Genomic DNA, 15877 nt, shown 5'->3' with positions numbered 1-15877 from the left:
CTTCCATACAAATGTTTGTAATATCATACCCTTGTACTTTTTCTTGGATGTTGTCAGTTAAGTCTCAGTAAATTCGCCTGGAGGATTTGCCAGCAAAACTGGCAAACCACTATTAACACTGGGTTTGAATCTGAAGTCTGGTGTCTTCTGCAGTACCGGACTTCTAGGGTTTTTAGCAAAGTCAGCCTAGTAGGAGAGTAAAACAACAAAAACAAATGGAAAATAGCAAATTAGAACTGTCATGGAAGTATTTTTATTAGATTAATGAAAGATCCAAATCCACTTGACTTGAAATTTCTGGAATAGCTGGAAACTTCCTTTTTTTGTATTACGAGCTGATTTAGCTTACTGAAATGTATTTTACATTTAATCCTTTAATACTCATTTTATGTATAACTTCCTCCTGTTACCACTGAGCAGTACTGCATGTTTGTGATAGTTTCCTGTATTTTCCACAGCTGTAGGTAAGACCAATAAATAACAATCTCCAACTGCTTGCTCATACCACTGTAAGAGTTATCCTGAGATTCACTTACTGTGTTTTAACCCCCGCCTCCCACCAAAAATAAATACAACCAGCAATAGTGGTAAGTCTCCTGCGATACAGCTGTTGAGAACCCTAGCAGCAACATAGGAGCAAACTGATTGTAGTTAACCTGTTGGACAGACCTTAAAGAATAACAGAATATTAAACATGAAAGACAACCTACATGTTCATACTAAATACAGTGGGGTATAAGACTTCTGAGTTGCTTTGCCTGTTCCAGCCTGAGCTGTGTAATGTTTCATGTTACACACTTTTGCCAAATATCAAGTATCTTCATTAGCAGCTTGATCTGTTGGAGATGGTGCCTCTAGCAAGAGAGAAATAGAAAAAGTAGCTTAGTGTGATGAATTAGCTTTACAATCAGAAGTTATATGTTCTTGCCTGCACCGAGGTGTATTAATAGCTTCTAGAGGCCTTAGAAGTGATGAGCATATAATTGTTTTGGGTAAGGGAGGAGTATTTTAAATGGTCAGAGTTCAAAAAGCTCATCCTAGATGTGATTAATTCATAGCTGCACTCTGCTTCTGATGGATATGACAGTTATGGATGAACAAGGGAACAGGAAAGTGAGATGGGTCAGGTAATGGGGGAAAAAAGTCTGCTAGAAGGAGCTCTGGCCTTTCATGAGCCTCTGTCACACCTGTAGGGACATCACCATATCAGCACTCTTCCTGTGTTGTACATTTTTTGGTACATTTTTTGAACATTTTTGGTGGAGTTACTAAGGCTTAACTCATTTAGTACAACAAGGGTAGAATTAGTAGTGATGTTGTGATGTTCCTGACTGTGGACTTGAGGGAAATCTTTACGTAGAGAATTATTAAAAATGAGTGGCGTGAAGGCTGCAGAAAAGGTATTCCCTGCCAGTCCAGTTACAGTTGTGGGGTTATAGAGGGAGCTGTCCAGAGTATACCTGCTCAGGTTTGTCATGCTGCAGGTAACAGCAACGATGGGAGGAGGCCACACGCACCAAACGAACATTACAGCTCTGGCACAGAGCACCAGGATGAAAATGTTGTCTTAGAACCTAGAGAGAGAATTTCTTTCTTGTGAGTGATGGACTTCGGCTCATGTGAGAAAAGGAAAGCCAATTGATTTAATAGCAATTAACTCATCCAATATTGGAAAGCCGCGTACAGTTTGGCATAATTCATTGACAATTGTTCTGGCGATGCTGCAGGCCATTAGACGTTTCAAAAAGGAGACGGGAACTGATAGATATTCTGCACAGATACAGTCAAGAGGCATAATCGTTAGGGGAGTCTCTCTGTAATATTGCCTCACGCCAGCAGGTAGTAGCCTTCTTTTATCTTCCTAGAAAGCCTTAATAAGGATGCTGCTGGGGGGAGGGGGAATGGACCTCCTATTTGATGGATTGGTTATCCGCCTGCCAGATAATTGTATTTCCTATTGCACTTGATGTAATAGGTTTCCACCTAAATTATCAATTACTTTCGGGGGTTTTGGGGTTTGGTTTTTTTTTAATGGGAATTACGGGAGTTAATCTTGACATTGAGCCACAAAGGGCATGGCCTTTTCTGTATCGATCTCACAGGTGAAGGAGGAGTCAGAGGCAGCCACAGAGAGGCCCCTTCTGCTCTGCCCTGGCCTCCCTGCCTCTCAGAACCCACTTACTGTAGAGGCACAGATCCAGGCTAGCTAAGATGCTATGAACTTTTTAGTGCACCCCTGCCCCGGCAGTACTTAGTACAGGATAATCTCTAAGCAAGTTGGCCCAGCCCATGCTGTATTCACTTCCATAAGGGTTTTCTTTTCAGCAGTCCAGTGCCTCTGATGGTTTCCTGTGTTCAGAGGGTCCCAGGCGTTCCCCACCATGTGCAAATATTGCTCAGTTTCCCCTTATTATATAGGGCACCAGCAAGTGGGGCAGATGACTTGGATTTATAGTTGTAACTCCTTAGTTTCATATTTAAGTATTTATTTAAATTGATGTGATCCTTTCTGTGGAAGTCATTCTGTGCTGTGGTCTACCTGTTGTTGCATTGCATCACGATAGCATCAACAGTGGTTTTAATATTGTACAATATTCAAGGCGGCAGTAACTCCTTGAGGTAGTTATGTGACTGTCATATGAAAGTAACCATGAAGGATGCAGTACGTTTTGCATATCTGAGAAGAAATCAGAGTCAAGATACATAATTAGCACAATCTGTTACTTGGTTTTAAATGGACCATTAGTGAGGTTCTTTAACAAATAGTAGAGTTTTTCCCATTATTGAGTTGGAAAATGGAGATGGAAAAAGAAAAAAAAATAAATGAAAGAAAAGCAATTTTCTTATCATTTTTCTTTTGTAATTGGATTACTTGCTTCAGTGCTGTGTGACTATATTTAATTAATGATCTCAAACTTTGTTATGCTGTTTATTAATGCTACTCATTGTGCTGGCCGTGTGTCTGTTAATTTGCATATGGGGGGGTAGGAAATATTCTGAATGTGATGATCTCTTGTTTGATACAGAAAAGTAATCACATTATACATCTTGAGAACACACTTTCCTTCTTTGTTAATCATTTTAGTGCTGATTCACCTTTGTTGTTACAGTTTTATAGAGTCATAGAGTCTAACACTGGGACAGATGATTCAAACACAGCATGACCCATGTGCAGCTCAGCCCTTCTGGTCCTCGAGCCAGTGTGGAGGGACCCCTGTAACTCCGAGCTGTTTACATCATGCTCTGCTGGGCTATGTCTTACCACTCACCAAGAATTATTTCTGGTTTCTGCCTGCTCCAGTTGGGCTGAACTCTGCTTTTAATGTCTGATGTGAACAATAACAGCAGCATGCTAAATTCCATCAGATGACATTATAGGGGTATATTTAGTTTCCTTTATTGAGATGTGTATATATTCCCATTTAAGTAATGAAGTATTTAAAATGCCTTGCTGGAAAAATGGGAAGATAATTTTACAACTTTAAAACTCCTATCATACTATTTATAGGATATTTATTTCTGGTATAATGTTCATCCATCTCAGGTGTCCCCAGTCATCATCTCTAATCCAAAGATCTGGCTATAGTAACTTCTGCTAAAATATTTCTGGAAGATAATCAGGTGACTGGTTTCACTGGAGAAAGTAATTAATTCCTCTGCAAAGACCAAGTACACCACGTGTTTATAACTCCTGGTTCTGAAAACAGTGGAATCCTCCTGGTGGTTCAGCATTGCAGTTGGAATTATTGTCAAGAATAACGTGTACTAAGTCAGTAAATCTGTGAGTTTGGGAAGGCATTTTACCTGGAGCTTAAATCTTGAACAAGCACCTGACAGTAGCTCTAGTAATAACACTTCAAAAAGTGTGTGCTGAGTAACTAGGCGATAGGCATTACTGATGTTAAAAAACACATAGCCTGGATGTAATTAATATTTATAATGAAAAGTGTCTTGGATACTGAGTGCTTGTAGCATTTTAATCTGTTCAACAATATATTGGACAAAATATGTTTATACAGGCTATTGATCGTTGAAAATATTTTCCATAATCTGTCTGCAACAGAATACCTCCTGAAGAAACCTGGATGAATATGTAACTCTTGAGGAATTCGTCCCAAATTTCTAATTAGTAGTTTTTTAAAAAAAATTGCTAGATTGTCTGAGATAGATGCCTGAAGCACAGCACGCAGATAACAGAGGCTGTAGGAATGGCCGCCTGCTTTGTTCTCTAGGAGATGAATTTCTGCAGTGGGTACCAAGAAAGTGGGCTGGGGAGTAGCTGGACATAAGATACTGTGTGATTGATGTTTCAGGTCCCTGCAAAGAACTGTCTTGCCATTACTACTGCTGCACAGGGTGGAAGGGCTTTTGTGACTGCAGATTCTTTTTCCCTCTTTGACCAGAGTTTTTGAATGGACAGGGTGATGGGCCACTCACACAACCTCAACAAGTCTGCATGGTTTGCGTCCTTCACAGGGTCTCCCTGGCAAAGCACCTTGGCAGGGTCTGCACCATTTGTTCCTCCAAGCTGAGTGCCCCAGTGCTGAGGAAGGGGTAGATGTGGTCTCACAGGTTGTGAGTCTGGAGGATTGATGGGAAAATGAAAAAGAGCCTGATCCAAAGTCCTTCTGGTTGAGGGAGGCTGGTGGTAGTTTAAGTCCTTTCTCATTAATTTCAATGGACTGTGAGTCAGATCCATACTGCCTGTTACATGATATGTTGGTCCAGTGACTGAGGAGACTGCAGATATTTCTTCTTTTGAAGTCTTCGGCCAAGGCATGCACATAAATCAGGGATTTTATTGAAACTGCAATTAAAACAAATCAGGCTTAATGCACACTGAAAGCCTTAGTAATTAGTATACAGGTGAACATGGAGGAAAAGGCACAAGCTTAGCCATCCTTCCAGGCAAAACTGAAAAAAGAACTGTGTATATAATCGAACAGCATGTGAATATTAATGCACAAAATCCTCTGAGTCCCTAGTTCCCTGATGCAATTATTTTCTATTCACATTAATTGTTCCTAACAGATGACATTAATGACTTTGAGTTAAAATGTGTGCAAAGGAGGCCTTCAGCAGATCAATGCTGTTTAAAAATAGGGTCACTTTTGCAATCATTCACTCAAGGTGTAACAGCTCGTAAATAAAACAACATTTACATGTTGATTGATTTATAAATGTTAATTTTGTAGTTCATTTTTATGCTTTTTTCCTGAAACCTGTCAAACTCTATGGATAATGCTGAGACTCGTGTTCATTTGTCATTGTTGCATGTGAAGTAATGATAAGTTGCAAAACAGAGACTAGGAGAAAAAGTAGAGTTTGTTTTGGATGAAGAATGATCTGTTCTGCAGACAGGAAATCCTGGACAAAGTAAGCACAAAAAGCAACACTTCAAATTAGAACAAATCCTCTTTTACCTCGGGGCCTTCATTTCCCTTGAAATTTAACAGCAGAGTTAGGAATTTTAAAAATGCTGATCTACTGCATATTTGACAAATGCTTATGCTTTGCTCATTCCCTTCTGCCCCCCTCCCCCAGAAACTCCATTCACGCATCTTAGACCTCTCATCTGGGGATTTGCTTTCAGAAGTAGAAAGAAACAGAAGCCTGATGCAATCTCGAACTGCTGATGCTCAGATTCACGTGAGTTTTTGTGCTGTCCTTGTACCCCTCATTTGGAACCCTCCTTTTTACTTCTGAAGTCTGATGTCAGGGATGAGCCATAAAGCTGATCCCTGAATTGAAACACTGTTGAGGCAGATAACAATACTTCTTCTTCCTTCTGTTCTCTGAAATTCAATATTGTGTCCTCAGTGGATATAGTAAGCAGATAGTGTCACTCTGTGCAAAAAAGCGTAAATCTTAGCAATGTCCCCAGTATACTTTTTTGGGTATTGATTACATCTCAGAATCTCTGAGAAATGGTCAAGGAGCTTTTTATTAAAGCCCATACACCGTATTATTCATCCTACTTTTATGATATATTATGTATGAACTTTTAAAAATTCATGGGCTCTGCATTTTTTTTTTTTTTTTCAGATGGGGTTAGCTTTGTGCTTATTTGGCAAAACATTAGCCAGTGTGGCTTTCAAGTTTCATTGTCAAAGAGCAAAGTAGCTTAAAAAACAAAAGCCACGTAAAGATAGAGGGAAACAAAGAGGACAAGAACAGAACATTGAACCTGTGCGTGTCTTTGATCTTGAAGTATAGTAGTGTCAACAAAAATGTAATCTTCTTTAGAATACATACTTTCATGAAAAGGCATTGTTTCAGAGCTTCACAGAAAGTCTAACGACCCCTTGCATTATATGTAATTAAGCCTTCAGGTTAGGTTTTTCTAGTGCAGAGTTTTGTGTCTTTAATAGTCTGATTCTTTTAATTTTCTGTGATTTCTAGCAAAAATTATGTATTTAAATTTTAATACTGCATTCAGGCCTTTTTACTCTGATTTCTTTAATGGTAATGACTTAAGAGTCATGATTACAAAAAATGAAAATTTCAGCATGTCAGTTAATAGACCCGTATGCAAGTTAAATATATTTAATTAATGCATTATAAACACATGATTCAAAGTACTTTCTCAGATAATTTAGAGAATGAAGGCAAATTGCAGGAGATAATTCTGCTTGCTCTTTAGCGGTCTGAATGCAATCTAGAAGTTGGGTAGATATCCTACTTCAGAATCTGTACTGACATGGTAGGGTTTGCACACTTTCTCGTCTCTCAAGCGATAAAGATGACTACAGTAATTTACTGTCCTTTCGTTTTCCTTATCTATCTCCATTTCTCCCATTGCTAAAACTGTGGGACCAAATGCCTTTCTCCTCTCTTTAAGTACAAAGGAAACAACGTGAGGCGATGAAAGGCTCTCAGAGTAGCTGAAGATGACAGGAAGGGAAGGCAGTACTTGTCACTCTGCTGTGATCTCCTCTTTTCTCCTACAGGAGATTGTTGTAGGAATCTTATTTTGTAGGCCTCTTCCCTTAAACACCATGATGACTGGGACACAGCCTAGTATAAAGAGCAGAAATTTGACATGACGTGTTTTTCCAATGCTACAGCTGAAAGGCAACAAAATAGCCAGAACAAGCAGATGCTGTCATTGGCCTCTGCACAGTCAAACTTACAGGGAATGACGCAGACATAGCTGAGGAAGCTGATGAGAGAGGGTCTCCCATGGGAACCATGATGTCAGAAATAGAGTAATTTGTCTTAACAAAGCGAGGTAGTCTGTTTCAGAGCCAAAAACATAGGCATCAGCCTGCCTCTGATGCTGAAAGATGTATTCTTCCCAGAGCCAGTGGATTTGAAGTCTTTTCCTCCTACAACCATTTGACTTCCTAGGAGAACATGTACCAATAACTCCCAGAGGTGAAATGTGCTCCTGCTACCTCAAAATGATTTTCCCATTCATAGGTTTTGCCTGTGACAGAGAATAATGATTTGCCCTGTAGTTACGTTTGTCAAAAACAGAACATTATTATGTCAGTTGAGCAATGAACAGCTGTACTGATGAACTCCTCAGCAGTAAAAATTCTGCTCTCTCCCATTTAACTGAAAAAAGGTTCAACCCTAGTAGTAATAAATGGGAGGACATGGGGAAAGAAATGGAAGAAATTAGCAGGAGGCCAACAAACATGTTACTGTATGAGAAGTGCCTACAAACTGGGCATTTTCCCAGAGATTTGCATGAAGAAGCTGTGTCTACTGCATATACAGTTTTGATAATTGTTTTGTGGATTTAATAACTTTAGATTTCTTGTGTCTTTCTCCATATAAAGGTAAAATTTTCGTCTAAGCAAAATTAATCTGGGGTATATCTATGCACAAAAATCAATAAATATTAATTGAGCTTGCCTTAATGAAATACAAAGCAAAGTTTTATGAGAGTCATGGAATCATAGAATCGTTTAGGTTGGAAAAGATCCGTAAGATTGTCGAGTCCGGCCATTAACCCAAAACTGCCAAGTCCACCAACAAACCATGTCCCTACGTGCCACATCTACACATATTTTAAATATCTCCAGGGATGGTGACTCAACTACTTCCCTGGACAGCCTGTTCGAGTGCTTGACAACTCTTTCAGGGAAGAAATTTTTCCTGATACCCAATCTAAACCTCCCAGAGTGCAATTTGAGGCCATTTCCTCTTGTCCCGTCGCTTGTTACTTGGGAGAAGAGACCAACACCCAACTCGCTGCAACCTCCTTTCAAGTAGTCATGTCACCCTGTCTGCCGTTCCTGGTAATTAAAAAGATGTCTGATTCTGTAAGGGAACTGGAGAATAGCATAACAGAATGGTGTAAGCACTTAACATTAAAGAAGCTCTAACACTGTTAGGCACAAGAGTATTAGTTTGAAAACAAATTAAAGGCATCCTAGATACTCCTACAGAGGTTTAATATTTTACCTAAAGTGCTATCTGCTCTTCATTACTCTCTTCCTCAAAGCTGGCACTTAGTCACAGTCAGCTGAAATTGCATTTGGAGAGGGGCGATAACTACACAAGTACTAAAGGCAGCCATAAAGTGTCAATAAATTGCATAAGCAAGAGGCTTCAGCTGTCTGCGAGCGACACAAAGATGGATTGTCCTACGTCAGAGAGTTTCTTAGACAAAGCTTTGAACTAGATAGGAAACCAAAATTAGACTGTAATGGAGAGATTCCATTCTCAGTGGACATTCTGGTTGGGATACTAAATTAATTTACCTTGTCCAGGGTGTACAGCCTCATCTGTTACATTGTGGGCCTATAATGCAGTTGTCAAGATGTACTTGTATTCTTATAACTTTGTTTTCTGTATCTTACTGGAGCCCGCTGCTTATGTACAAAACATAATTCAAATAGACTCAGAATAATCTTTAGCAAAAGAAGAGCAGAGTACTGGTTTGAGAATAAAGAAAACATGGAGGATGGTGGATTTGCCCCCCAACAAATGAAAATATTAGCAATTTTTAATTTACTTCTCTGTATTAAATTCCCCAGATGCTAGTGGCATAACAGGAAGGTGTAAGTAGCTTAATTGCTTATCTTTGTCCTTCTTAATCAAGGGGAAGTTAAATGATCTTTTTCCACCCATAAGATATTTCTCTTTCTTCTCATATTTTAGGAATGCCAGCAGAATGTGAAATCCAGTATACCTGTCTTGAAATGCCAGAGTCAATTAAATATGACAGGTCCTATCCGCCTGTATCCCCGGAGCAGCTGCAGTAGCAGTGAACTCTCCCTCTCAAGTGCTTGCAGTGAATATTCCAGTGGTTCCTCATACACTTGGAATGATGGAAAGATATGCAGCAAAAGGGTAAATCAAATGAATTTTCTTCATTTATTAGCTTAACTTAATTCGAAACAAGATTAACTGAAAAGCTGCCTATTTCCGATTTTTTTTTTCACTTTCCTTTTCCTATTTAAACAGTTGTCACTAAACTCAGTAAGGGTTCTCTTCCCTATGTCTCCCTCCCTCTCACTCTCCCCCCTTTTAACTTTTTTTAACAATTCCATTATCACTCAAATTTGCTCAGTTTCCTCATTTATTCTGACATTTATTCTGTCTTTCACAGTCCAAATTATTTCTCTTCTTTATCTTAATCCTTCCATTCATATTGTTCTTCCTACAGGTTTCAAATGCACTGCAGCCTTCACACCACTATGAAATCCTTTATTAAAAAAGAACGTTGCTATTAATAGCAGTGGATGAAATGTAATGTCCTATGCAACTCGTGTATCTCTTTACTAAAATGGTGACACATTTTTATTAACAGCACTTGTAAGTAATGTGTGAGTTTCATTTTGTTTTAACAGTCATCCGTGAGCTGGGATAAAAGAGTAAGCATTGGTTCTTCGCTCCCGAGCAACCTCTCAAGTCCTGCAGATGATCTACCTCCAACTCGTATAAAGGAAAACCATATCTTAGAAGGGCTAAAAAAATTACAGAAGCAAAAAGTATTACTTGAATCACCTTCAGTAATATCAAAGTGGGGTTACAAAGACTGTATGAACTCTAATGAAGGAATATATTCCCCTGGAGTTAAATGTGGCAGCCATAATGAACAGACTCATTGTAAGCCCATGGAAATAGGAAGTATTTGCATTGAACATAACAAAACTTTCTCTTATGATTCAGATTTGCATGATGATGCAGATGATGACTCTTCATCCTTACTGTTGCTGCAGGAAGCACCAAGCAAAGACTGCAGGACCTGCTGTAACAAATTAACTCACAGTGTTTCTGACAGTCTCTTTGACTGGGATCCTAATAGGAAACACTTGCCAGAAAGAAGTTCATATTTTAATTCGAAGGAAAGACCTGAAAAATTGACTAGTTTTGTCAGCGGATTTCAGGCAGAAGTAAAATCATGCACCAGAGCAAAGCTGCCTGAGTTAGAGTTAAATCAAAGCCATGCTAATATAGGCTGGAAGGACCTTAATTTTCAGCTTTCAGACACTGATGACAATGAAGTGTTGGATGAATTGCATATAGAAAGCAGTGATGAGAAAAGTCCATCAGATTTATTAGCAACTCCTTTTACTGAGAAGTACACAAAGACATCTGACGTGCTCAAAGTCGTGGAGAATTCTCAGTTTGTATCTACTGACAAAGAGGAAAACCAGACATCTTCTCACTCAGACATTAGGCCAAAGACATGTAATTTCATTAAACAACAAAAGGTTATAAAAAAGACCTCTTCTGAAGAGTGCATTACGGTAATATTTGATGCTGAGGATGGTGAGCCTATTGAATTCAGCTCACATCAAACTGGAGTTGTCACTGTAACAAGAAATGAAATTTCAATCAACCAGCCACAAACTGCATCCAGTGCAGAATATACTGAACTTATACCTCAGGGAATAACTGACTTGCTGACGGAAACCAGTGCTAGAAACTACACTGCTTTAGAAAGACCTGAAGATGAAACCGAGAAAAAGGTTCTTGAAGATAATACAGGGAAGAAAAATACAGTTGTCCCCATGACCTGCAGTGAATCTTCACGCTGTGGAAAAGTGACACTGCAAAATACTCCACGACAAAAACTAGTGAAGCCAGTGTATGATGTGTCATACAAGGCAAATTCAAGCTCCACTGCACATGCAGGAATCAATCAAAAGCCAAACTTGACTAAAATACCCAGCAGAGGTAAATTTTCTCCACAAAAAATTGCAGTGATGGAGAGCAAGGAGACACCTGTAGCTCAATCAGTGGGCCCTGCAACCCTTGAAAAATCACCTGCTCTGCCACCTGTAAAGCTTTCAAGATTCAAAAAGGCACAAAGTCCACCTCGTAACTTTGACTCAAAAGCTGACTTTCAGGTTCCAAAGCCCCCTGTCTGCCCTCTGCCTGGCTTGAAACGTCCAGGCAGAGGCGATGGGCCAAAGTGTCCAAAGAGCCAGAGTCCAGCATCACCACTGTTGCCTCAGCACCTTATAGAGCCTAGTGACTATGGAGAACCCCCAACCAGAGACTTCCATTGTGATTTAGCAACTGTAGAAGCCCGATCACCATCCCCACCCATTCCTCCAGGCAGGTCAACATCCCTGTTGATTCGGCCTAATTATGCTTATTCACCACCTGTAGCAGTAAAGTTAGGAGGAGCTGGTCCCAGTGAAAATGCAAAAAATGTACTGAAATCATCACCGTTAAAAGGAACTGTGAACTCTGGCTTTCATAATCAATCTAGTCATGAAATGCAAGCAAAAAATATATCTTCTGGGGCCAAAATTGAATTATCTTACCTTCAAGAAAATGCAGAAGCAATTATGCAAAATAAATGTGTATCTCAGCAACCCCATAGTGCATACCAAGGACTTTCCAAAGTTTCTGTGAAGCAAGTCTGCCCAAAAAGCCCTAATCAGCTGGGTCTCCACAGGAATCATGAATTTTCCAACACAGATTTTCAAACAACCAGGTCCTTTTCTCTGGGTTGTCCGTCATTGGAAACCACTTCATCACAAGATGCATATTCCAGCAAAAAAGATATTTCCAGTGACAGTGGGGTAGATCAGCCACAAAAGATGCCAAGCGTTCTCCCCACAACTCCTCAGTGTCATACAACAAGCACAAGTGAGCCGTTACTATCTCAGGTGAACAATTCCCCATTGTCAACACTGATTCATGGTACTGATGCTCCACATGCTACCCAAAACTCTAATGAGAAAGGAATGAAAACCCGTCTCCCTGTAGGCCTGAAATTATTTGTCAAATCTCCCCAACTTCTCCGAAAGAGCTCTACTGTACCAGGGAAGCAGGAAAAAGACAGTATAAATGCAGCTTCCAAAAGTAACGTGAGTTCAAGTAAGTACAGGCAAAATGAATCTATATGCATAACCTCCCGAAGTGCAATGGATGCTGAATTAAAAGACTCTAAGTCTGATACTGAAATCAAAAATCATCTTACTGTGGGACTTGGTATGGATACAGCGTCACCTCATTCACATGAAAACTGCAGCTTGGTGGTAGACAGAGTAGATGGATTAGAAAACAGATTAGTTAAGAGATCTGTTTCTTCTAGCAACAAGTCTCACTTGAAACCAGCTCTGGGCATGAATGGAGCAAAAGCTCGTAGTCAGAGTTTTAGCATTCATACAGGGGAAAAGGCATCTGCCCCCGTGACAGAAGGTCTTGGAAAAGTACGAACTCAGATTATTACAAACACTTCTGATAGAGGAAATTCTTTAACAAGGCAGAACTCAGCCATGGAAGGACTTCAAATCAAAGCCGTTCCTGGGTCAGCAGTGACACCAGAGACTCTTTCATATACTCCTAAAACCACAGAGAATTCTTATTCTAGACAAGGTTCTCTTGGAAATATAAGCAGTTGCAATAGCCAGCATGGAAGCCCGAGCAAATTGCCCTTCAGATCATCTCCAAAAGCAGACTCGTTTCATAACACTTCAAGATGTGATGGTAACAAACCATTTTCTCAGAAAGATGCACGCAGTCTATCTGTCCAGAGTGAGAAAAGCACTGAAAGTTTTAAACATGAAGCTCTAAGTAAAAAAACTGTTCTGCCAGCAGAATTGGAGTTAGAAGCGTCAGCTACTGTATCCTCCAAACAAATTTCATCATTTCAAAGCTCAGATGGAATAAAATGTCCTCATAAACTGGAAGTGACAAAGTCACGTAGACAGCAAATGTCTTTAAAATTAGCGGAAACCTCTGAGAAGGTTACCCATGTTTTGAGTTCACCGGCTCTGCAACCTACAATAGAGGAGAAAGTCATGTTATGCATCCAAGAAAATGTGCAAAAGGGTCAGGGACAAACCAAATCTCCCACTGTGGAGACTAAGCAAAAGACTGGGCCTTCTATAGCTAGTTGGTTTGGCTTTCGAAAGAGCAAGCTCCCAGCACTGAGTAGCAGGAAAGCTGATGTTCCTAAAACAAAGGTAGAAAAAAAAGATGTAAAAGTTTCAGGATTTGGAATTAAGCAGGCAAAATTAGAGAGAAGAAAAGAAAAAAAGAAAACTGAACAACACTGTGAAATAGAAAATGAAATTAACAGGAAAACAGACAACAGTGACATTTTAGCTGATGTCATGGAGAGCAAAATTATGAAACCTTCACAAGACATGCCTGGTGAGATTGAGTGTGAACAAGTCAAAGGTTCCGCCATGGCTACATACTCACCAAAAGACAGTTTTATGAAAGAGCTTTTAAACAGGTAAAACTCTGGAAAGCAATTTGAGATGCGTTGTTGTACACTGTAGCTTTACAGATGCTGAGATGCTAAGTTCAATGTATGTTCCTTTTAGACTAAATGCATAGTAGCAGTCAGTAGGTACACAGCCAGAACTTTAATCTCTACATGAAAAAAACATTAATAATGAAATTATAATTTTGTTTGTGTGACTTTGTTAACCAAATCAATCATCTTTGAAATGAAAGAATGGCAAGTTACATCCAAGTTGATAGAAATTCAAATGATTCCAGAAATCAAGAATCTAGGCAGATGGTGTGTAAAGATAGAGGATAATTAGGTACATGTTTTAATGTATTCCTTCTTCATGTATGGTTACCAGCAAACATGTATTTGCTAACTAGTCAGTATTAATTACATTTCTAGCTACTGCAATTTAGTCACAGAACTTAGCAATTGCTATACTGTGTTTTCACGTTTGCCCCACAGCAGTCCCAAATATAATATAAATCATTATATGTGAAAGGCTAAATTGATATACTACCTGAAATTGCAAGTGACAGATTTGATCAAGGCTAGTTAGAAACATTTATCACTCAAAGGTCTAGAGACAGAAAGATACAGAGAGGTTACTTTAAACATTAAAGGAATGGGAAAGTAGAGTGATTGAAGAAGGGCAATGTAATTTATCAGAGGAATCACTCTCTACCTGCAGAGTTGATAAGAAAGCAGCTCAGCAGACAGAAAGTGGATCAAATAATGTTTCCTACAGGAGTGTGTCGAAGGGCAGCTCCCAGGGCTCCTCTCTTCACAGCAACTCTATCAGCGCTCAAGGAAACCACAAGAAAAACAGCAACACAAAAGCTGATATGGAAATGCAGAATCAGACCCTGGTAAGTGCTTTAGTACATGAAAACATTATTACCTTTTTTTTAACTTTTGGATGAGTTCCTTATTGCCAGTACAGACAAACAGGATAATAACTGTTTATATATGATAGAAAGATTTTGTGTAGCTGGAGAATTGTGAATTAATACAAAGGTTGGCATCTTGACTATAGGCCAGAATATACAGCTAGTCATGAAGATCCTGCTGCTTCTGCTGAAAATTCAGTTCCAGTGGAGATATATGTACAATGATGCTATAATCATACTGTAGTAGAGTGAAATAACAGGATCCTTTTTTGGTTGGAATTTTTTTTTTTCAGTTTTTCCCCTTTCCCTGAAAATTGCATGCCAGTGTTGAACATTCCTCTGAACATTATAGAAGTCATTAAGCCTAAAAAGTGCACTGCATATAGCGAAAAGGTGAAGTATTTGACCATGTTTGGGAATATTTGTCACTTAAGAGGGAGTCTCAAAGCAAAAGCATCCATTTGACCCACATTTCTCTTTGTACCATGGAAAATCTCCCTGTTAATGCCCTGTAGTTCATTTTATGCTTCAATAAGGTACTAACTATACCTGATACTTTAATTTACCCAGAAAGCAGGAATGTTGCAGTTTAGAAGAAAAATTATTTTCTATTAGTGGCTAGATTCTGGTTCTTGAAAGTTGCGAATGGCTAACTTTTATGCATCAAGAAGTGGATGCACAGAGTCTAGGATTGCAGCCTGAACTCAGATAATGGGTGCCCTTCCTTGTGAAGCATCTAATAATTAAGCGTAGAATTTACTTAGCAATTTCATGCGCAGAAAGGACCTTTCCCATGATGTTTTAAAGTACAAGCACCAGGAGAACAGAGATGCTTTAACTCGATGAGCATTCTTTTCTCATTCCTGATAGCTGTCTTGACAGTATTATTATGACAGTTATTAACAACGATCAAAATTTTCACAAAATAGTCTGAAAACTTATGCCAAATATAATACTAAACATGAAGTTAAGTCTATTATTTTTGTTGTTCTGATAAAACTGAGTTCTTGAGGTACAGGACATTCAACAATTTCATCTGAGAGAATTTCAAATACAAATTCTTTGGGATGTGTTTCAAGGGTAAAACAAATTTCAAAAAGCTTCATAATGGAACTGGAAAAACTCTTAGCTTAGTACTGGCATTTAGGATACATAAGGTTAAAGTATCTCACACAGTTTCAACTTCAGGCATATGTTTTTTTTACTTTAATGCAGATGCCTTTCCTAAGAACATCTGCAAGGTCATTTTTTAAAACTTACGGGAAACATATGCAGAATGAATGTGTTTGAAAACTTTTTCCTCCTGACTCCTGTGGTATCATCTCTT

General features: G+C 39.0%; 1 protein-coding gene across 10 annotated transcripts in view; it reads left to right on the top strand.

Moving 5' to 3' along the window:
* Positions 1-15877, top strand: part of NCKAP5 (NCK associated protein 5) — a 245345-nt gene that overhangs the window by 172511 nt on the left and 56957 nt on the right. For 9 of the 10 annotated variants that reach the window (XR_008823499.1, XR_008823500.1, XM_056349061.1 and 6 more), the window contains 4 exons: positions 5545-5649; positions 9115-9306; positions 9807-13660; positions 14352-14529. Coding sequence is in view for 8 of the 10 variants with exons in the window: in XM_056349061.1 (XP_056205036.1) it covers positions 5545-5649; positions 9115-9306; positions 9807-13660; positions 14352-14529 (4329 nt within the window). In the remaining 2 variants the exon portion in view is untranslated. The remainder of the gene's footprint in view (positions 1-5544; positions 5650-9114; positions 9307-9806; positions 13661-14351; positions 14530-15877) is intronic. The other variant, XM_056349063.1, reaches the window with a different exon arrangement.

The sequence above is a fragment of the Falco biarmicus genome, chromosome 8, assembly GCF_023638135.1.
Source record: "Falco biarmicus isolate bFalBia1 chromosome 8, bFalBia1.pri, whole genome shotgun sequence".
Taxonomy (NCBI): domain Eukaryota; kingdom Metazoa; phylum Chordata; class Aves; order Falconiformes; family Falconidae; genus Falco; species Falco biarmicus.
This window is presented reverse-complemented; position numbering and strand designations above follow the sequence as displayed.